Consider the following 23,766-nt stretch of genomic DNA (forward strand, 5'->3'; position numbering starts at 1 on the left):
TTCTTACAAAGTTGAATCTTTTATTTACTCTACATTTAAACATGTTAACTTGGAAGGTGAGGGGGACCAGGGTTGTTAGATTTAAAATAAAAAATAAAAATCAATGTAGTGGTGTGGCAGAGCGAGGAAGAGAAGGCGTTGAGAACCCAGAAGAGAAGTCCACCATCAACAATAAAACCAGACATAATAAACAAGGTAACAAGAGGGCGAACAACCTGTACACTTTCTATATCACATTAAGGCTCAATCCAATCCCTTCGTCTCCTCACACACATTGAAAATCTCTGATATAAGCAGTTTAACATAAGAGTTTCTCGAGTGTGTGTTTGAGCAAGGTCGATATGACGTATGGAGGGCCATTAAGTGAAAGCAGTGACACAATGCAGTCTTTCTCAGAGAAGCTCAAGACACGAACAACGCCATTTTTAATATCCAAAAAGGTGAAATGACATCACTTCTGTGTTTAAAGGAAACGCAAAATAAGTATCAAACAAGAGGTAAACTGTTGAGTGATTGAAGACGTCAATTAAATAACTCTGTATTCCTAGAAAGTTTGTGTGTAGACTGTCTGATCCCCCCCCTCCCCCAAACGATCCTTCAGTGTTCAACACAGGTTTTTAACAACAGGCCCAGTAGTGTTAACAGAGGGCACCACTGCTTTGTCCACTCACTGGCAGCCATCTTCAGCACTTCCCTGCATTACCCTACTCTTGGCTACATAAACTCAACAGCATAAACATGTGTATGTGGACAGGCAAAAATGACTATGAGAAGACAGATGGGCATACTAACGTGGTGATGAAGAGACCAGCAACGAGGCAATAGTCTCGCGGGGTGGAGGCCTCTTTATTAAATCACAACTTTTTTTATATATAGAATTGCTTACATTTTTAAACCTAGCAGCAGAATATACAATCTAAGCAATTTTTCAGGGGGGGGGGTTCTTAAATTCACATTCATTTTAAACAAAATCTCAAGTCCCTCCTAACGAGAATTATTGCATTCACTGTTCTAGCTGCTGCCATAAAAAAACATCAAAGTAAAGAGAAGAAATCTGCGTATTTAAAAAAAAATTACCACAAGAATCCAATATATTACAACCCTATCAGACATTATCTTTACATAACATATTTACATATTAGGCCTTTTACTTCCTAAAGAATTGTCTCGGTAACGACAAATTAGGGCCAAAACAAAATAATGATTAAAAGTAACCATCATCAGAAGTAAATCAGCTGGGCCTAGACAGTGGAATTCCTCCGTACGCGTGTCAGGAACATGTCCTCAATTCCCATGCTTCCTCACCCTCACAAAACACGTTTACATGTGCCAAGGAGCTAAATCAAGGGCTCTTTGGTGCAATTGCTCCCAGCCTCCTCAGTTTCCTTTCTTTGTTTTGTCCCCCTCTCTAGAATAACAGTTAAATGTACCACAAAATGTACGCTCACCCCGGTTTCAGCAGCTCAGTGCCTTGCCACACATTCAAGTACAAAGAAGAAGAAAAGAGCATGACAAAAGATCCTCTGGATAAAAACGGACAAAGGTTCTGGGGCTAGCCAGACATGACACTTCACCCTCCCCACCACAGGGGGTGCTGCACTCAGAGGACTAGCCCTTGAGGCTAAGTGCTCACATTCCATACAATGGGCATTCTTTTTCATTGGTAGTTTTCTTAGCTAGTTATTTTTTTTGTATTTTGTGTTGTGTCCGTCTTCATTGTTTCTTGTTTAGTTTCTTGCCTTTCTTCAGGACCAGCTTATTCCTGATGTGTCCTCGCTTCCTCTTAGCAGTCTGTGCAATAAAACAAACTTGATTTACAAATCCATTTTCAATTTGCAACTTGTTCCTACATATCTACTCATCTGAATTGGAGCACACATTAACAGTATGAAATAAAAGTGAGTCGGCTCACATTTTATGAACATTTCCTTTTGGTGGCTAAAATTTGAGAACAAATAGTCATATGTAAACTCACTCCGCCAGTATCAGATGTCTTACATTCATTAGCACAATGAATGCTGAGAGACATGGAAGCCTTGTACCTTTTTGGAGGTGTACTTCTGCCTGGGCACGATGCTGCGGAGCTTGTGCTCCAGCGGCTCCCTGTTCTCCAGCTTCTTCACCTTGTAGATGCGCACCAGCCAGTGCTCCGAGGTGAACGCCTCCTCAAGGTGCTTGAACTTGATGTCCTTGTTGCCGATCTCGGCGTTGCGGGTGCGGTCGAACCCAGGCGGTGTCCGGAAGTCCAGCTGAGAGATAAGGACAGCAGTAGGTGGGGTTGAGGGTGTTGACGAGGTCAGCTACTGACTGAGCAAAAGTGAGTATGGCGCTTGTGTAAAGGTTGATTCTACCTTCAAACAAGTGCTGTTTTTCCTCTTACTTCATTATCAGGCTCTTTCCCTGCTCTTTTAAAATCTGTGCATCACCTATCCCTCCCTCCACCTTCTGATATCTAATTCTGTCTTTCCAGTCTTGTCCTAGTCACTTCCTCAAAACCAACCTCTTTCCTTACCTTTATCCTGCTCTAAACCAGTCTCTCCATCTCCTCCATGGGTTAAGCCATGAGACAGAACTCTGCTTGCCTGGCTGTCTCTGGACACAACTGAAGCAGCCCACTGATCCTTCCTCCTCTTCACTGAGCTGCTGGCCAGGCAACACGCAGCTCCCTTTAAGTACCTGGCAGCTCATCTCGCTCATATCTCGCCTGTACCTGCCAAAGCCTGTGCATCTGAGCACTTTCCCTCCCACGCTTCTGTCAGCGCGTCCTTAAGCCCCTCTCGTCCGTTAGTGCTTACTGTAGCCTACTTTAGCTTCAGGTATTTCCCCACCGCTCACCTGCATCTCGCCGAAGCGGTAGTAGGACATCTTGTACATAAGGCAGTTGAGCAGGACAGGCGAGCCGGCCTTGTCCACGCGGAACTCTCCCTGAGGGGTGAAGTAGTCACTCTCCTGAAGGGCACAAGGAGGGAAGGCAGTGAGCGTGAGACACTTGGGGGGGTTCAGACCAAATCCCACATTTCTTTGAGGATACTTATTGATCTCATCAAATATGCACTTAATAGGGAATAAAAACTGAAACACTTTGCCAAATTGCCATCTACGATATGACGCAGTCTTACAACCCTCAATAGTTCAGTTCATCTCTGACATTCAAACTCGCATGGGGAAATAAATACATTTACAAATCTGCATTGGATATCGGACAATTTGTCCAACGACAAAGGGTCATTGACTAAAATAAACATTGCTAGGAACTGCAATGTCCTTGGGTTTGCCCCAGACAGATAGAGTGAAGTGTTTACCCAGGTTCCTCAGCATAACAAGGATCATAAATAGGAGTGAATGAAGGGCCCTTCTGTATCGTGTTGCAGTCTCAACCAGGCACTCACCCGAATGTCCTTGGGATGCTCTCCCTCCGCTATCCTGACCATCCACAGGAACTTGTTGATGTCGTCGCCCGAGTAACCAATCACGCCCCCGAAGATGATCAGCACGTAGTCCACGTCCAGACTCCTCATGATCTCGTACGCGGCACTCTCATTGGACGACATGGCTTTGCCCACCTACAGAAGAGAGAGGGAAGAACGGGAGTTTGTACAGAGGAGAGAGTAGAGGAAAGAAGAGATGCAGGTAGATAGAGTTGGTGGGAAAATGAGAGGGTGGTGTAAGTACTTGCTTTTCAAAGTCGTTGCCGGCTCTGGGAAAATCAATCAAGTCATAAGAGCAAAAATAATCCCACACATTACTGCAGCTCCTACAAGTGAATGTATTGAATTAATTGAGAAAGGTGAGAGCCAAGAAGCTGATCTACTTTGGAGCATGAGGTCTGCGTTGACTCGAAAACCCTCAAATCTTCAAACCTCCCCAATGCCCCCTTTTGATGTTGTGTGGCTCACCAGTGCTATATGACTGTTATTCCATGTGTTGTTGTCCACTAGGGTGGTTCGATTAGCCATGCCTGCTATCTGGTAGCCATAGTCCCACCAAGACATAACCCTCGCGTGCTCGTCTGTGTTCTGCCTCAGCCAATAGTAGGCCTCCCTGAAGTCATCCAGGATGTTCCTCGTCCTGTGGGGAGTGACAGAGTTGACGAGTTACGGAAAGGACAGTAACGGGAAGGACAGCCAGGCAAACATCGGTTCGGTAACTTAGGTGATCTATGAGACAGGGATGACGCAAATTGTATCCACCAATGTTCCCTTGAATATTTTCAGCATTTTCAGCTGAGAGAACGTGAACATTGTGAAAAGTCTGTGCAACTTCCAGCGTGTGTATACTGTGAACACTGAGGCTGTACCCGCTTTAAATTAGTTTTAACAGTTGCCAAGTAGGCTACTCTGGCTATCTGATCATAACGTAGACCTACCAGAGTGGCCTACCATCAAAAACAAATCCCATAACATTTGAACATCTGTCATTCAGTCTACAGTAGCAGCCAATGTGTGGTGTCCAATGTAGGCCTACATTCCATGAGACTTTTGGAAAAAAAACACCACTAGGGCTCGGCATTAAAACTTCTTATGGCTTGAATCCCGCTAACGGGATCGATATGACAACAGCCAGTGAAAGTACAGGGCGCCAAATTCAAAACAACAGAAATCTCATAATTAAAATTCCTCAAACATACAAGTATTTTAAAGATAAACTTGCTGTTAATCGCACCACAGTGTCCGATTTCAAAAAGGCTTTACGACGAAAGCACACCAAATGATTGACAGGTCTGCACAGTCACAGAAAAAGCCATTTTTCCAGCCAAAGAAAGGAGTCACAAAAGGCAGAAATAGAGATAAAATGAATCACAAACCTTTGATGGTCATCAGATGACACTCATAGGACAACATGTATGTTTTGTTCGATGAAGTTCATATTTATTTACAAAAATCTGAGTTTACATTGGCGCGTTCCAAAACATCCGGTGATTTTGCAGAGAGCCACATCAATTTACAGAAATACTCATAATAAACATTGATAAAAGATACAACTATTATGCATGGAATTATAGATACACTTCTCCTTGTTGCAACTGCTGTGTCAGATTTAAAAAAAAATATTTACCGAAAAAGCACAGCATGCAATAATCTGAGTACAGCGCTCAGATGACAAATCAAGACATACAGATATCCTCCATGTTGTGGAGTCAACAGAAGTCAGAAATAACATTATAAATATTCACTTACCTTTGATGATCTTCATCAGAATGCACTTGATAAAGTCCATCATTTATGTCCAAATACCTCCTTTTTGTTCGCGCGTTTAGCCCAGTAATCCAAATTCATGACGCGCAGGCCAGACGAAAGGTCAAAAAGTTCCGTTACAGTCCGTAGAAACATGTCAAACGATGTATAGAATCAATCTTTAGGATGTTTTTATCATAAATCTTCAATAATGTTCCAACCGGAGAATTCCTTTGTCTTCAGAAATGCAATGGAACGCAAGCTAACTCGCACGTGACCAGCTCATGCCACTGCCAGACCACTGACTCATTCAGCTCCCATTCCCCCCTCTGTCACAGTAGAAGCATCAAACGGTTCTAAGGTTCTAAAGACTGTTGACATCTAGTGGAAGCCTTAGGAAGTGCAATATGACCCCATAGACACTGTATATTCGATAGGCAAAGAGTTGTCAAACTACAAACCTCAGATTTCCCACTTCCTGGTTGGATTTTTTTCTCTCAGGTTTTTGCCTGCCATATGAGTTCTGTTATACTCAGACATCATTCTATCCAAATCTACTAATACTATGCATATATTAGCAACTGGGCCTGAGTAGCAGGCAGTTTACTCTGGGCACCTTAATTATCCAAGCTACTCAATACTGCCCCCAGCCATAAGAAGTTAACCTGTTATCCACTTGTACTTCAGACAAGGTGACTGAAAATGTTGTTTGATGTAAGAAACCATTTCACAAAATAAAATGCATTATTATTATTCTCATACCATTATTACAGAGAATAGGCCAAAGTATGCTACACTCTGCTTATTCAAGCCTGTCTCAAAATACAACACTGCCCCTTTAAGGCAAAAATAAATATCTTATTTTCAAAGACATCTAGAAATGTACACGTTTTGTGCTCTTGTAAGCAGCAATCACTCCCCCATTGCTGACTACAAATTATTTATAACTCAGCTAATAACTCACTAACTAGCAAAAGATATGAACAAAATGTGCACATGTTGCTATATGCAGTTCTTGATTTGATCTCAAAACAAGCACATCTACTCACGACCACAGCTTTAAACACAGTCCGGTTCAAAGTAAATGGCACTGATCCATATATGGCAATGTTGTATTTGCATATAGGCCTACTGCATCTCCAATTGGCTATGCCGCAGTGATCTGTGTAGAGTACGGCCTGAGTCATGCGCAATAGAATCCTAATCCTATGCGTACTGCCTACACATTTTTTTTACTTGTATGTTTGTTTTGTTTCAGTAAGTTGCATCGAAAGTGGCTAATATTGTGTTGATCATAATTTCCACAGTAAAAGGGAAACGTTGATAGTGTTAACTAACAGGGAAAACTCCAGGACGTGGAGTGAAGTTCAATCTCTCTGTGGGCTGATATTTCTGCACTCTGAGCAGAGGTCCTGGGGAGCTGTGTGGCAGTCTCGGGGATACTTTGCGCCCGCGCGCAGCTTCGAGGGAACATTGGTACCCAAATAAATATATGTATGAGGACTTAAGAGTCGAAGAGTTAGACTTTCTCCTACTTACGTGTCACTTCAATGTCTAAATCTCTAATTGGAAAATAAACAGCACACAAAGTCTTGCAAGCGCACACGTCATCTTCACATTGAAAGCATCGTACATTACACTTGGTAAATTATTGAAGACCGCTGTTAAGAGTTATGGGACAAGATGCAATAAAACAATGCAGAGTTACACAACAACACTCCGAGCTCATCAACATCACAGCTTTTACCTGATGCAATACGACTGTGGGCATTTCTGTGGGTATATGCGAGTGAGAAAGTGTGTGCCTGTGCCTTTGTGTTCCCCAATGCGTGCGAATGTACGCTGCTGTCAGAAATATGTGGAGCTACGCTTGTATGCGTGGAGTGTAATGTGTGCCTTAGTCTACATAACTGCATGGTAGTTTGAACATGTGTGGCTCAAAACAAAAATCGGTAGAGCAACGGCGCTTGCAACACCAAAGGTTGCGGGTTCGATTCCCATTGGGGCTCAGTGTCTGGCATGTAATTATTACATTGTTAGTCCTTACCCATCGTTGTTGTAGGAGGCCAGCACCACACTAGGACTGGAGTAGGCGTTGCTGGTGACCCATGTGCAGTGGACAGCGAACATCATAAGCAGCATCAACATCAGCATGGTCACGATACTCTTTATGTTGGGGCCCAGGCCCTCCTCTGCCTTCTCCTGCTCAGACACGTGCTTACGCACCTTTCCTGCCTGCAGAGGGAGACAAACGCACACCACATCAACACACTGGCCCACTAAAAACAGACGTATCAGAGTTGCAATACAAACAGAGTGAAATTGGACATTACTTTGTACCTCCTTACAGGAATATGTATATTGGCTGTTTACAGGTAACTGACAAAATAAAGGAGACACCAACATAGTGTGTGTTAATAGGGCGTTGGGCCACCAGGAGCCAGAACAGCTTCAAATAGATTCTACAAGTGTCTGGAACTTTAGTGGAGGGATGAGACACCAGTCTCCCCATGAGAAATCCATCATTTGTTGTTTTTTTTGTTGGTGGTGGAAAACACTCAGGCGCCGCTCCAGAATCTCCCATAAGTGTTCAATTGGTTTGAGATCTGGAGACAGCCACGGCATATGGTTTACATCAAACTAGTCAATGACCACTCGTGCATGTTTTCCCTCCTTTGAGAAAACTGAATTAAAAAAGGGGAGGGGGGAGATTTAGAAACACTTCTGCGCAATCACTTCGTTCCCACATTTTCTTGGGGGGGGGGGGTGCTAACTAACTGCTAACTAAATGGGAATCACAAAAACAGACAACTTCAGAAGTACAGGCCACTGAGGTACAATAAGAATTAGAAACTGCGTCTAAGATGTCCAACCGTTGTTCGAGGTAACTTACTCACGTTCGCAGACGCTGATTCATGTACGTCTATATCACGTCATCCAAAAAGATGGCAGACATCATAGGATGAATATAAAATGTTAATATCTTCATCTGTGATTGATCAAAACTAATATCAGCCTCAGCAACAATTTGAATAATTCAATGGATATTTTGTGCACCCTGGCCCCTTGATACAGACCCAGAAATCACCCTCTAGTGGCAAAAGTAAGAACTTCTGAAAATGCAGTCCGAGGAATATATATATATATATTTTGTAGAGGCATACTATGGCAAATGTGTGTAAACACAGTGCAGGAAATGGATTAAAATACTGAAAGTGAATGCTGGAATTAAACAATTAACTATGCACATCAGCAAAAACTGTGTGCATTAAGGAAATAGAAGCCTGGTTTGAATAGAAGCCCGTCTCTAATAAGTGCCTATTATGTTCAGTGATTTAAGCAAATGCCTGGGCTATTAATTGGAAGTTTTAGGGTACTTCAGTCACTAGAAGATGTGCGTACGCATGGTCTAAAGTTGGCATGGAGGAAAGGACATTTTCACTGCAAGTTCAGTTTTGATAACATTTCTGCAAGTACATATGCATAGCTGGCGCTGGATATAATTTATTTGACACATCTTCAATTTCTTATCGGCGTAGCACGCACCTCCGTGAGGAAAGGGTGCCCGCAACCCCCCCCAAAAAAGACCACCCCCCCGTTTTTTTTACAGTATTGAAAAGCATAATCGTCGGTATTTCAAAATATACAGTTTACACCATACCGGGGTATCGCCCAAGCCTATTAATGAATACGGGCCCTGGACTGTGACTCCTCCTGACCTTGTCATAGAGGTTCCCTGAGCTCCTTTTGTCATCCTCGTCACTGCTGTCCTCTACGGGAGGGTTCTCCCTCTTCATGTCATCCCCCAGGTAGTGCTCGAACACACTGGAGAAGGCAATGGCCGACAGCATGCACACCACCGGCGTCAAGGTCAGCATCAGGCGCACCATCACCCCGGCAAAGTAGACCGCGCTGATGGCATAGAGAGCCACTAGGGGGGGGGGGGGGCAGAGAGGCAAGAAAGATGAATTCAAATTAAAACAGCGTTTAACCCATGTCAAAAGTACACAGTGCACAACTCAGGTCTTCGGGGGTGTTTTTTTATACATTTATCTGAGACAGACTGATTTAGAGCTTGGTTATCAGTTGTGCAGGCTCTCGGGACAATCAATGACAATTGATCAATTAAAGGAAAACTAAATTTGGCATTTGTTTCATTAGTCCATTGTTGACATAAGCAAAACATTTTGGGACTTGTCAACAATTGACTAATGAAACAAATACCAATGGATGGTTTTTGGGTGGAGTTTTCCTTCCAGTTCAAGGGAAAAACAGAAACCACCTCAAGCGTAGCCCCTAATGCACTGGAGCAGTGGGATTCTGTTCAGAATTCCCTCTTCCACTCCAACTCCTAGGAACAGGTGTGTACAGTATATCAACAACATGGAGGATGCCCTTGCTTCAATGCATATTCCTCTCAAATCCCCAGATTCCCCTCCCAAATATTCCGATGTATTCAAATGATGTGTATGCATGTTGAGTATCGGTGTGTTTTAACGAGACCCGGTTTACCGAAGACGCGCTCGTCGTTGACATTCTTGATGCAGAACCAGAGGCCTGCTGGGAAGGTGCAGACCAGGATGTGGAGGTCAAAGAAGAATGACACCCAGGTGGTGGGTTGGTGCTCCGACACCGACGCGATGATGGGGATATGGATCTTAGCGTAGCTGGAAGAATAGAGGAGACAAACATCTGGTAATTCAGGGAATATGAAGATTCAAGAAACCAACTCAAAAAAGGGAACGGAAACGGAGAGCTAGAGTGCTGCTGTCAGCAAACAAACCGATTTATCATTGCTTAATGCAGAAATCAGACACGCTGCAGTTCATGTACAGAATGTAGCCTAAGTGTGTTTGGGAAGAAAAAGACAATGCTAGCATTTCCTTTGAGACTATGTATGGCGTAAGCCCTTTTGCAGACACACACGCACACACACACGTTCAATTCAACAACTGTTTCGTCGATAGGAAAGGTTAGCCGTGCTTACCCGGTGTCCCACAGAGAGTAGAATCGCCCACTCCACGGAGCGATGTAACCTAAATGAACCAACAATCAATCAATACACAGGACTGGGGAACTTGAACACACACATTATTGGTTATGACAGACTTTTTTTAGCATATGGTTGAAACTGGTGGGTGTCTGACAGTATGAGACAGTTTGCGTAGTGTACAAATATAATGACAAAGTGAAGAGGCCCTTGGGTGTAGGGCCATTCAATTATGGTCCTCAAGTTCCCAAAACGCTTCAGGTTTTCACTATCATCCATTCTAACCAGGGACTGATTCCAACCTGGGACACTCAATAAGCACAACTAACTACGAGGTAGAGAACCAATAATACATTTTATCCCCTCAGGACCGGAATTAAAATCGCCCTGTTTTAGTGGGTCAGGTATCTGTTCAGTAGTAGGGCATATGTGGGTCGGGACTCGAGTGGAATGTTGACCAGCGGAAAGTTAGCAATATGTTTATTGGGCAAGGGACATGAGTAACAAAGGGCACTCAACAGTACAAGCTAAAACGTGAAAGAGATAAAAACACTTCGCTATTATGGTATGAGGACTAGCTTGTGTAGTTGTACGTGTTAGTTGTTTATACCTGATCTACATGTACACAGGCATGTGCAACTATACAGGATACAGGGACCTGTTTGTGATAGTCAGGTGTATGAGTAACAGTGAGATATATATATATATATATAAGACACATCTGTGGTACACCTGATCTACATGTACACTATATACAAGTATGTGAGACACCCCTTCAAATTTGTGGATTCGGCTATTTCAGCCACACCCGTTGGAGTCAGCTGTATAAAATCGAGCACACAGCCATGCAATCTCCATAGACAAACATTGTCAGTAGAATGGCCTTACTGAAGCGCTCAGTGACTTTCAACATGGCACAGTCATATGATGCCACCTTTCCAACAAGTCAGTTCGTCAAATTTCTGCCCTGCTAGAGCTGCCCCCGGTCAACTGGAAGTGCTGTTATTGTGAAGGGGAAACGTCTAGGTGAAACAACGGCTCAGCCGCGAAGTGGTCGGCCACAAGCTCACAGAACGGGACCGCCGAGTGCTGAAGCGCATAGAGTATAAAAATAGTCTGACCTCGGTTGCAACACTCACTAGAGTTCCAGACTGATACTGGAAGCAACTTCAGCACAAAAACTGCTCGTCTGGAGCTTCATGAAATGGGTTTCCACGGCAGAGCAGCCGCACACAAGCCTAAGGTCACCATGCGCAATGCCATGGAGTAGTGTAAAGCTAGCTCGCTGCCATTGGACTCTGGAGCAGTAGAAACGCTTTCTCTGGAGTGATGAATCACACTTCATCATCTGGCAGTCTGACGAATGAATCTGGGTTTGGCGGATGCCAGGAGAACGCTACCTGCCCTAATGCATAGTGCCAACTGTAAAGTTTGGTAGAGGAGGAGGAATAATGGTCTGGGACTGTTTTTCATGGTTCGGGTCAAGCCCCTCAGATCCAGTGAAAGGAAATCTTAACGCTACACCATACAATGACATTCTAGATGATTCTGTGCTTCCAACTTTGGTGCAGGTCCTTTCCTGTTTCAGCATGAAAATGCCTCCGTGCACAAAGTGAGGTCCATACAGGAATGGTTTGTTGAGATCGGTGTGGAAAAACTTGACTGACCTGCACAGAGTCCTGACCTCAACCCTATCAAACACTGCCTGGATGAATTGGAACACCTGCAAGCCAAGTCTAATCACCCAACATCAGTGCCTGACCTCACTAATGCTCTTGTGGCTGAATGGAAGCAGGTCTCCACATCAATGTCCCAACATCTAGTGGAAAGCCTTCCCAGAAGAGTGGGAGCAATTCTATTAATGCCCATGATTGTGGAATGAGATGTTTGGCGAGCAGTCCACATGTCCACATACTTTTGGTCATGTAGTGTATGTTACTATATGGTATAGAAGAACTGGAACTTGTAGGTCAGGTGTATGTGTAAGTATATGGTATATGAGGATTTGGTTTTGAAAGCAAGGTGTATGTGCAATGTTGAGATATAGGGACTCACCTGTATATACCTGATACTACAGTATATATTGAGGAAGTCAGGTGTACGTGTAACTAACTACAGTGCCTTCAGAAAGTATTTATAGCTCCTTAACCTTTTCCACCTTTTTTGGTGTTCCAGCCTGAATTTAAAATGGATTACATTTAAATTTAGTGTCACTGGCCTACACACAATGCCTCTTCCTTTCAAAGTGGAATTATGTTTAGAACTGTTTCCAAGTTAACTAAAAATTTAAAGCTGAAATTCCTGGGGTCAATAAGTATTCAACCCCTTTGTTAAGGCAAGCCTAAAGTTCAGGCGTAAAAATGTGCTTAAGTCAAATAATAAATTGCATGGACTCACTGTGTGTAACAAGTGTTTAACAGGCTTTGAATGACTACCTCATCTCTGTACCCCACACATATAATTATAAAGTCCCTCAGTTGAGCAGTGAATTTCAAACACAGATTCAACCACAAAGACCAGGGAGGTTTTCCAATGCCTCGCAAAGGGCACCTATTAGTAGATGGGTAAAAAAAATAAAATAAAAAATAAAAAAAATATTACTGACAGAATATGCCTTTGAGCATGGTGACGTTATTAATTACACTTTGGATGGTGTATCAATACACCCAGTCACTACAAAGATACAGGGGTCCTTCTTAACCACTCAGGGATTTCATCACGAGGCCAATGATGAATTTAAAACAGAGTTTAATAATGGCTGTGATAGGAGAAAACTGAGGATGGATCAACATTGTAGTTACTAACCTGAGTGATAAAAGGAAGCTTGTACAGAATACAGATATTCCAAATCATGTATGACTTGCATAACATGACTTGCCTAGTTAAATAAAAGGTATCCTTTTTGCAATAAGGCATTAAAGTAAAACTCCCGAAAAATGTATAATCTAAGAAATTTACTTTATGTCCTGAATACAAAGCGTTATGTTTCAGACAAATCCAACATTGAGTACCACGCTTCATATTTTCAAGCATGGTGGTGGCTGCATCATGTTATGGGTATGCTTGTCATCTGCAAGGACTATTTTCTTTTTTTTATAAAAAGAAACAGCGCTAAGCACAGGCAACATCCTAGAGGAAAACCTGGCTCAGCCTGCTTTCCAAAAGACACCAGCAGACAAATTCACCTTTCAGCAGGAAATGAACCTAAAACACAAGGCCAAATCTACACTGGAGTTGCTTACCAAAACTACATTGAATGTTCGAGTGGCATAGTTAGTTTTGACTTAAAAATCGGCTTGAACATTTATGGCAAGACTTGAAAATGATTGTCTAGCAATGACCAACAACCAACTTGACAGAGCTTGAAGAATAATGTACAAATTTAGTACAATCCAGGTGTGCAAAGCCCTTACACAGAAAGACTCAACTGCAATCGCTGCCAAAAGGTGAGTCTAACATGTATTGACTCAGGAGTGTGATAGCTTATGTAAATATCTGTATTTAAATGTAATACATTTGCAAAAAAAAAATCTAAAAACATGTGTAGATGGGTGAGAAAACCCCCCAGATTTAATTCATTTTGAATTCAGACTAACAACAAAAAGTGGAACAAGTTTGAATACTTTCTGAAGGCCATGTGGTATAGGAGGACATGCTGCTCTGTAAGTCACGTGCATGTGTAATGGCATAGGAACTCACCGGTGTAGGTGAGATAGATGACGGTGAGGAACACCACCCCAGCAGCTAGCGACACCCCCAGGAAGAACAGGGTCTGGAACTCCTGCTTGGTGAGCCTGTCCTTCAGGTACTGCAGCAACGCATATGCCTGGAGCAGGGCAAACACGCCTGCAATCACAGAATCTCGGAGTTAGCACAGTATTACAACAACCTTAACCATTTGGGTCTCATGCGAGCAGGTTTGACGGTTGTCTTACTATAGATGTGCTTACACACTGATGCTGCAAATAACACAATATACCGGAATTGCAGGAACTGTTAAGACTGAAATGGGATCTCTGTTCTGTTATCTGATGTCGCTCTCTTGTGGAACTTCATGCTAATTGAACAAAGCCCTAGTTTCACAGGCAAAACAGAGGGGCACTTCCGATGTACGACCCCCCCCCAGCATTCCAAGGTCACAACTCCACCAGAACAATGTAAAAAAAAAAGCCCATCGCTCTGATGCTTTATTCTTCCCTTCCTGTCCCCGTCACGCTGGCTGTCGCTGTAGACACCGCCAGATGTTGCAAGCAGCTGCTGCCCGAAGCCAAACACGCCCAGACCTTTGAGAGAGTGACGGTGCTTTCCATTCCTCAAAGCCCACGTCGCTGCCGTGCTGTGCTGCCCCGGTCACCCGCATAACAAACACCACTTCAGAAATCAGACTGAAGCTACGTTAGACTAAGAGGAAGATAAAATGCATGCTTTAGAGGTACATCATCTTGTTACTAGTGATGTGACAAATTAAACGATAAGACAAATCCAGAAAAAGAAACATTAATTCACAATTCTGTTGCACTGCTGCAGGCAACAGTTTGGGTCGCATGGTGCGTCCCTTTCAGATGATTAAGCATTGCACCTGTACTACCAATGTGGTACCTAAATTCCACCTCCATAAAGTTTGCATTTCCCCACCTAATCACATGTCTTCCATACAGGACTTCACTGCTATCGCTTGACTTTCTCTGCCATTTTTCCAAGACTTTGTTCCAAAATAACTGATTCCTCGACTCCCATTTCTAAAAGCACGCAGAATCGACGCCTCAAATCCTCCGATTCAGTATTTTTTTAACAGACGAGACTGATAGGGGCACAATATAGGCAGGTCGGCCACCAGGCACTAGGCCTATCTATCGGCAATCAAAAGCTGTAGCTTCAGTAAAGCAGGGCCTATCATCAATGTGTATGCTAGCATATTCTACACGCAACAGACCGAAGGACGGAACACACGCTTGTCATTAGTGACGAGAAAGACCAGGCAAGCTAGCATGAGGGGGGAAAAGGGGCAGGCAGAAAGAACCGTGCACATATGTTTTGGAAATCTGTACATCGCAATGTCTTGTCGCCTGGCAAATACACCAAAGTATCATGAAGTTAATCTCTTCCTCTCTGGTTTTAAAGTGCAACACATAAATCGTTTTATTTGCGCATTGTAATTACGGAAAAATGTCCATAACATAGCTGGTGCAAATAGTGGAATGATGGTGTTTCACGCTTTAACTATTATTTTACCCGCCAGTGTTGTGATAGTCGTCTGTTGTCATCAATCCACTATTAGCGCCAGCTATGTGGACATTTTCTGAAATTAAAATGCAAAAATAAAACCCAGTGTAGCACATTAATAAACCCAGAGAGTAAGAGGCTAACTCTATGCTGCTTTGGTGAATTTGTGGTAATAGTGGAATGTTTCAGTCAAAATAAAGTTACTTTTGGTTCACCAGCTGGGACCGTTGGCGAGATGGGAACACAAACTGCATCAACGAAAATGATACAAAGGCACTGCCAATACAAGAGAACAACTGCTTGGTCATGGCCCAAGGTCTCTGTTGGAAATGTTTTTATTTTTTATTTTTTCTCTCAACGAGGTCATACCTGGTTAAAAAAATAAATAATTATAGAGCGGTTTGCGTCTCATAGCGAGTCGCGTCGCGAAGATCGCCCAGTAGACTAAAAGCGGGTGGGTGGGGCTTACCTGCTGCAGCCATGTGCTCACTGGTTCGAATTGGCTGGAAGCCCACAAAGGGGATCTGCATGGATAGCACCAGGCCCACGATGTAGAAAGTGCTATAAGCTGAAAGAGAGAAACAGAAAGAGGGAGATGAGATCAAACAAACAAAGTTGAACACAGATACGGTCCCATTCAAAAACCCAATCTCACTTCAGTTTGGGTTGTTAAGGAAAAGCGCCTTCTCTCTTTAGAGGTATTTAATGTGCATTGAGACTGAGTGGGAGTAAATACTAACGCCTCATCTGGAGAAATTTACTGAGAACATAGAAGTGGGCAAAGAAAAGTGCGGGGGGAGCCTAATGTGAGCCGACGGTGCAGTAAAACTACAGAACTCCCACCTTTGTAGCTGATCTGATCCTAAGGCATGTGCCCTAATTAAGATTTCATACTTTTCTGAACACTGGGGCTTTTGAAGTGACTGGCGAGCCCTGAGCACTCCTGACTCTGATTCATTTTTGCCTTATGACTGATGGAGGTAAGAGACGAAGAGATGAACTGTGTGAATTAGAGTTGTGAGTAACACTGACAACGCACTTTTGTTCAAGGACTCATTGTGCCAGCGCCGATGCCAATGAGGCATCTAGTTTTTTTTAGAAGAGCTTTCTCTATGGTATAACGAAGGAGAAAGGTTCAAACTAGATCAAAACGAGATGGTTGTGAAGCAAGGACTTACACAAGATGTCTGCTTGAAAATCAACGCAAATCCCTAATCTATTAAAGGGTGCTTGAAGTTGACAGCTTCTGCGAAGCATAAATATTTCGGAACAATTATTATTATTTTTTTTAAATGGAGAAAATGTTCTGCATTAACAAATGGTTCTTGTGGCAATATCTTTGCATTTTCCTCAAAGGATAATGGCAGTGCTTTAGTAGGCACTGCCAATATCCTTTGAGGAAAATGCAAAGAGATTGCGTATAACAGGGGGGTCAATGCCCTAAATTTTAAATAGGGACGTAATTTATTTTCAAAGCACCCAAGAACGGGGTACTGTTTACCTTGAGTAATATATATAATCAAGTGTAAACGATGCTTGATGCTAAACCATTTATCTTAACCCACCTAGCCTGCTGTTCCTTCAGCTTAGCTAAATATGTACTGCCTACGACGCTGCAGCATTTCTGCCTGTCTGACAATGATGTGATCTGTGTGAGCCTCAAGGACGAAAATAAGTCTGGTTCTTTTGATCATTGGTTTACTCAGAAATAGAAGCAATTTACAGTACGATATACGCAGTCAAATTCATAATTAAGCTCAGTTCTCAGTCACATTCCGGAGAGCAAACAAGTATTTGTGGCTGTTTTGAGGAAAACAGGTGTGTGGGGTCACATCTCTTTAGCAGATAGTTTATCTGATCGCAAACCTTGTGCGTGTACAAAACATCAGGAACACCTTCCTAATATTGATTTGCACCCCCCTTTGCCCTCAGGCCATGGACTCAACAAGGTGTTGAAAGCATTCCACAGGTACAGTGCCTTGCGAAAGTATTCGGCCCCCTTGAACTTTGCGACCTTTTGCCACATTTCAGGCTTCAAACATAAAGATATAAAACTGTATTTTTTTGTGAAGAATCAACAACAAGTGGGACACAATCATGAAGTGGAACGACATTTATTGGATATTTCAAACTTTTTTTAACAAATCAAAAACTGAAAAATTGGGCGTGCAAAATTATTCAGCCCCCTTAAGTTAATACTTTGTAGCGCCACCTTTTGCTGCGATTACAGCTGTAAGTCGCTTGGGGTATGTCTCTATCAGTTTTGCACATCGAGAGACTGAAATTTTTTCCCATTCCTCCTTGCAAAACAGCTCGAGCTCAGTGAGGTTGGATGGAGAGCATTTGTGAACAGCAGTTCAGTTCTTTCCACAGATTCTCGATTGGATTCAGGTCTGGACTTTGACTTGGCCATTCTAACACCTGGATATGTTTATTTTTGAACCATTCCATTGTAGATTTTCCTTTATGTTTTGGATCGTTGTCTTGTTGGAAGACAAATCTCCGTCCCAGTCTCAGGTCTTTTGCAGACTCCATCAGGTTTTCTTCCAGAATGGTCCTGTATTTGGCTCCATCCATCTTCCCATCAATTTTAACCATCTTCCCTGTCCCTGCTGAAGAAAAGCAGGCCCAAACCATGATGCTGCCACCACCATGTTTGACAGTGGGGATGGTGTGTTCAGCTGCGTTGCTTTTACGCCAAACATAACGTTTTGCATTGTTGCCAAAAAGTTCAATTTTGGTTACATCTGACCAGAGCACCTTCTTCCACATGTTTGGTGTGTCTCCCAGGTGTCTTGTGGCAAACTTTAAACAACACTTTTTATGGATATCTTTAAGAAATGGCTTTCTTCTTGCCACTCTTCCATAAAGGCCAGATTTGTGCAATATACGACTGATTGTTGTCCTATGGACAGAGTCTCCCACCTCAGCTGTAGATCTCTGCAGTTCATCCAGAGTGATCATGGGCCTCTTGGCTGCATCTCTGATCAGTCTTCTCCTTGTATGAGCTGAAAGTTTAGAGGGACGGCCAGGTCTTGGTAGATTTGCAGTGGTCTGATACTCCTTCCATTTCAATATTATCGCTTGCACAGTGCTCCTTGGGATGTTTAAAGCTTGGGAAATCTTTTTGTATCCAAATCCGGCTTTAAACTTCTTCACAACAGTATCTCGGACCTGCCTGGTGTGTTCCTTGTTCTTCACGACGCGCTCTGTGCTTTTAACGGACCTCAGACTATCACAGTGCAGGTGCATTTATACGGAGACTTGATTACACACAGGTGGATTGTATTTATCATCATTAGTCATTTAGGTCAACATTGGATCATTCAGAGATCCTCACTGAACTTCTGGAGAGAGTTTGCTGCACTGAAAGTAAAGGGGCTGAATAATTTTGCACGCCCAATTTTTCAGTTTTTGATTTGTTAAAAAAGTTTGAAATATCCAATAAATGTCGTTCCACTTCATGATTGTGTCCCACTTGTTGTTGATTCTTCACAAAAAAATACAGTTTTATATCTTTATGTTTGAAGCCTGAAATGTGGCAAAAGGTCGCAAAGTTCAAGGGGGCCGAATACTTTCGCAAGGCACTGTATGCTGGCCCATGTTGACTCCAATATTTCCCATAGTGGTGTCAAGTTGGCTGGATGTCCTTTGGGTGATGGACTATCCTTGATACACACAGGAAACTGTTGAGCGTGAAAAACCCAAGAGCGTTGCAGTTCTTTACAAACTCAACCCGGTTCGCCTGGCACCCACTACCATATCCCGTTCAAAGACACTCAAATCTTTTCTTGCCCATTCACCCTCCGAATGGCACAAATACACAATCCATGTCTCAAGGCTTAAAAATCCTTCTTTAACCCCTCTCCATCTACACCAGGTATTCCCAAACCGGGGTACGCATTACCCCCAGGGGTACGCGTAATGCCGTCGGGGGGGTACTCCAAACAAACATGTGATTCACATTTCCAAACCGTCCATTTAAGTTTTCCATCAGGGCTATATATATGATGTTTTTTTTCCTCGTCTGAGTAGCCTCGTTTCACTGCCAAAAACAATTAAACCATCTAGAGTTCAACGAAACAATGTCAAATACAGGTAGCCTAGTCAAATAATTGACATCCAATCACATTAACGCAGCTGCTGCTCATGTTGGTATTTGTACTGATGGCGCAAAAGACGGAGACATGGTGGAGTGGTAATGCGCATGCAAGCAGTTGCTCCCGACGCCACTTGGGTACACTGCAGCGTCCAAGAGGCTCTTGCTGCCAAGGGAATGCCTGACAGCTTGAAAGACGTTTTGGACACTACAGTGAAAATGGTTAACTTTGTTAAAGCAAGGCCCCTGAACGCTCGTGTATTTTCTGCACTATGCAATGATATGGACAGCGACCATGTAACGCTTTAATGACATGCTGGTTATCAAGGGGCAATGTATGGACATGTTTTTTGGAATTGAGTAACGAGCTTAACGTTTTTACTGACCATCATTTACACTTGTTTGACTGCTTTCATGATGAGTTTCTCACACGACTGGCCTATCTGGATGATGCCCCTCCCCCTCGCCCGAATGATCTGAATCTAGGATTACAGGGTCTCTCCGCAACTATATTCAATGTGCGGGACAAAATTGAGTCTATGATTAAGAAGTTGGAGCTCTATGTCTGCATTAGCAAGGACAACACAGGTCTGTCCATCATTGTAGGATTTTTTTGTGTGCAAATGAACTCAAGCTTACAGACAATGTCAAATGTAATATAGCGAAGCAGCTGAGTTGGGTGCGCAATTATGCAGGTACTTTCCTGAAACGGATGACAAACAGCTAGATTCGTTATCCCTTTCATGCCCTGCCTCCAGTCCACTTACCGATATCTGAACAAGGGAGCCTCATCGAAATTGCAACAAGCCGTTCTGTGAAAATGTTATTTAAATCAGAAGCAACTGCCAGATTTCTGGATTGGGCTGCGTTCTGAATATCCTGCCTTGGCAAATCGCGCTGTTAAGACACTGATGCCCTTTGCAACCACGTACCTATGTGAGAGTGGATTCTCGGCCCTCACTAGCATGAAAACTAAATACAGGCACAGACTGTGGAAAAAGATTTAAGACGGAGACTCTCCAATACAACATTGCAGTTATGTGCATCCTTTCAAGCACAACCTTCTCATTAACCTGTGGTGAGTTATTCCCCCATTTTCAATGAACAAATCAGGTTTTATATGTAAGACGGTTAAGAGCTAAATTATTGATGATTATTATTATATTATTATTTGTGCACTGGTTCTATAAGAGCTCTGTCACTTCCCACAAGCCGGGTTGTGACAAACTCACTCATTCTTATGTTTAATACATTTATTGTATGGTGTGTGTGTGGCAGGCTTACAGTGACAAAAAAAGAGAAAAACATTTGAAAGTGCTCTGACCCTGGTGCTAGAGGGGGGTACGCAGCTGGAGGTTGAACGTTTGAAGGGGTACGGGACTATAAAAAGTTTGGGAACCACTGATCGAAGTGAATTTAAACAAGTGACATCAATAAGGGAACTTCGCCTGGATTCACCTGGTCAGTTCATGTAATGTTCTTAATGGTTTTGTACACTCAGTGTAGGGGAGAGGGGGGGGGGGGTGTTTATGATCACATCTCTTTGGCAGATGAAAGTGTTTTGTGGTCACTCACCGATGTAGACCCTCCTGCTGTAGCGCTGCATGAGCAGCAGCACAAAGACATGCAAAGGGATCAGGTTGATGATGAAGACATATCCTCCCCATGCTGACACCTGCAACAAACACAGCCATCAGCAAAACACACTCGCACGCCACCAGGAACGCATGGGAATACGCAGTGGACCAATAGAAAACCAATGCAATCATGTTTAAACACTATGACCGCAAGGTAAAAATGCATCAATAACTTTAAAAGCTCCATGAAATGATGCGTCGACACTTTGTCTGACTTGGAACGTGAAACAAGGGGCCTATAAAATACTCTACAAAAAAACATCAACTCCAGTACGTAGGATGTGCAGAGCAGTCGGAGAGAGAAAGTACTCACACACACCTGCTTAGCCACACAATCACACATTTCATTCACAAATCACTCATCTACGATAAAAAATATGTTTTGCAATTACTGCTAATTGCGGGGGGGAGAGAGAGAGACTCAAGTTTGTTCAGGAGTGGTTAAGCGAAATTATCTTTTCAGCCATTTACATCTTTAGCTTCAGATGGTGAGAGCTAAATTAGGTGCAGTTGAAGCCTAACCTGAATGAATACGGAGACGACTCCCATTTTGAGCTACTTTTCTGTGATGACACAGCCGCAGTGGTTCTCTGTGAGAAGAGGTTGTTCATTGAAAACAACGCTGACGCAGAGGGACTGCTGGGGGGGTATCAGTGAGGAGAGAGTGAGGTTAGTATCAATGTGCGAGGGTCGCTTGACGCAGCCTCCCAGCCACAAAGTGTAATTTGACCAAACATCTCACACATGTACTGCTAATGACCTCATTGTTGTGTGTGTGTGTGTGTGTGTGTTACTGCCCCCACATGATTTTGAGGGTTGAATAAGCAACGAGCAATCTTCTGGAGTCACCGAGCCATATCAAACACAAAGCTTGAACCAACTCTTCACTCAGACTGAAATCTCTGCACCACCAAGCACAAAATATCTTGTTTACTACCAAAAAAGTCTGTTAACTTCTTGAGTGTAGGGGGCAGTATTTTGATGTTGGGATGAATAACGTACCCAAATGAAACTTCTCAGGCCCAGAATATGCATCTAATTGTCAGATTAGGATAGAAAACACTAAAGTTTCCAAAACTGTCAAAATATTGTCTGTGAGTATAACAGAACTGATATTGCAGACGAAAACCTGAGGAAAATCCAAAGAGGAAGTGCCTTCTATTTTGAAAGCTCCCTGTTCCATTGCATGCCTTCCCTCCATTTAAAGGGATATCAACCAGGCTCCTTTTCCTATGGCTTCCACATGGTCCGAACAGTCTTTAGACAGTTTGAGGCTTTTATTCTGAAAAATGAGCGAGAAATATCACATCACTGGATGGTGGATGGCTGGGTGCCAGAGTTTTACATGCGCGAGCAGCTTGGAGCAGACATTTTCTCGCTCTCCCTCTCTCTCCTATTGAAAAAGCTAGGGTCTAAATATTATCAATTATTTATTGTAAAAACAACCTGAGGATTGATTTTTTAAAAACTGACATGTTTCTACGAACTTTACGGATACTATTTGGAATTTGTCTGCCCCGTCGTGACCGCTTGAGCCTGTGGATTTCTGAACATAACACGCCAACCAAATGGAGGTATTTTGGATATAAAAATATTTTTTATGGAACAAAAGGAACATTTGTAACTGGGAGTCTCGTGAGTGCAAACATCCGAAGATCATCAAAAGTAAGCGATTCATTTTATTGCTCTTCTGACCAATCTACTTTGATGCTAGCTGTTTGTAATGTTTTGTCTGCTGAGCGAGATGTCCTTACATAAACGCTTGGTTTGCTTTCGCCTTTAAAAAAAAATATATATCTGACACGCCAGGTGGATTTACAACGAGATAAGCTATGTTTTGCTATATTGCACTTGTGATTTCATGAAAATTAAATATTTTTAGTAATTTCATTTGAATTTGGTGCTTTGCAATTCAGCGGATGTTGACGGAAATGATCCTGCTAAAGGGATCGGTGCACCACGAAGCTAAGAGACTGAGGTAGCTGAAAGAGCTGGTGCATACACTATCAATATGCCTGTTAGAGTAAATAAACTCAGCAAAAACTAAACTTCCGCACTGTCAACTGGAAATATTTTCAGCAAACAAAAATGTGTAAATATTTGTATGAACATAAATTTCAACAGACAAACTGAACAAGTCAAATCAAAAGTAAGTATCTGGTGTGGCCAACAGCTGCATCAAGTGCATCTCCTCCTCATGGACTGCACCACACCACATTTGCCAGTTCTTGCTGTGACATGTTGACCCACACTTCCACCAAGGCATCTGCAAGTTCCCGGACATTTGAGGGGAATGGCCCTAGCCCTCACCCTCTGGTCCAACAGGTCCCAGACGTGCTCAATGGGATTGAGATCCGGGCTCTTCACTGGCCATGGCAGAACACTGACATTCCTGTCTTGCAGGAAATCACACACAGAGCAAGCAGTATGGCTGGTGGGATTGTCATGAGGGTCATGTCAGGATGAGCCTGCAGGAAGGGTACCACATGAGGGAGGAGGATGTCTTCCCTGTAATGCACGGCGTTGAGATTGCCTGTTATGACAACAAGCTCAGTCCGATGATGCTGTGGCACACTGCCCCAGACCATGACGGACCGTCCACCTCCAAATCAATCCCGCTCCAGAGTACAGGCTTCGATGTAA

General features: G+C 43.0%; 1 protein-coding gene across 2 annotated transcripts in view; it reads right to left on the reverse strand.

Annotated features, from left to right (window-relative positions):
• The window catches only part of LOC110488472 (dolichyl-diphosphooligosaccharide--protein glycosyltransferase subunit STT3B), a 95,413-nt gene continuing 71,647 nt past the window's right edge, over nucleotides 1-23,766 (reverse strand). For both annotated transcript variants that reach the window (XM_036970671.2, XM_090228212.1), the window contains exons 5-16: nucleotides 21,062-21,161; nucleotides 15,857-15,955; nucleotides 13,864-14,010; nucleotides 10,162-10,210; nucleotides 9,687-9,841; nucleotides 8,894-9,105; nucleotides 7,222-7,409; nucleotides 3,897-4,068; nucleotides 3,390-3,563; nucleotides 2,836-2,949; nucleotides 2,043-2,249; nucleotides 1-1,791 (exon numbers count right to left, since the gene is read on the reverse strand). In XM_036970671.2, the coding sequence (XP_036826566.1) occupies nucleotides 1,714-1,791; nucleotides 2,043-2,249; nucleotides 2,836-2,949; nucleotides 3,390-3,563; nucleotides 3,897-4,068; nucleotides 7,222-7,409; nucleotides 8,894-9,105; nucleotides 9,687-9,841; nucleotides 10,162-10,210; nucleotides 13,864-14,010; nucleotides 15,857-15,955; nucleotides 21,062-21,161 (1,695 nt within the window). In that variant the 3' untranslated portion in view covers nucleotides 1-1,713. The remainder of the gene's footprint in view (nucleotides 1,792-2,042; nucleotides 2,250-2,835; nucleotides 2,950-3,389; nucleotides 3,564-3,896; nucleotides 4,069-7,221; nucleotides 7,410-8,893; nucleotides 9,106-9,686; nucleotides 9,842-10,161; nucleotides 10,211-13,863; nucleotides 14,011-15,856; nucleotides 15,956-21,061; nucleotides 21,162-23,766) is intronic.

Source organism: Oncorhynchus mykiss, chromosome 30, assembly GCF_057628025.1.
Source record: "Oncorhynchus mykiss isolate SJ-2025 chromosome 30, ASM5762802v1, whole genome shotgun sequence".
Lineage (NCBI taxonomy): Eukaryota > Metazoa > Chordata > Actinopteri > Salmoniformes > Salmonidae > Oncorhynchus > Oncorhynchus mykiss.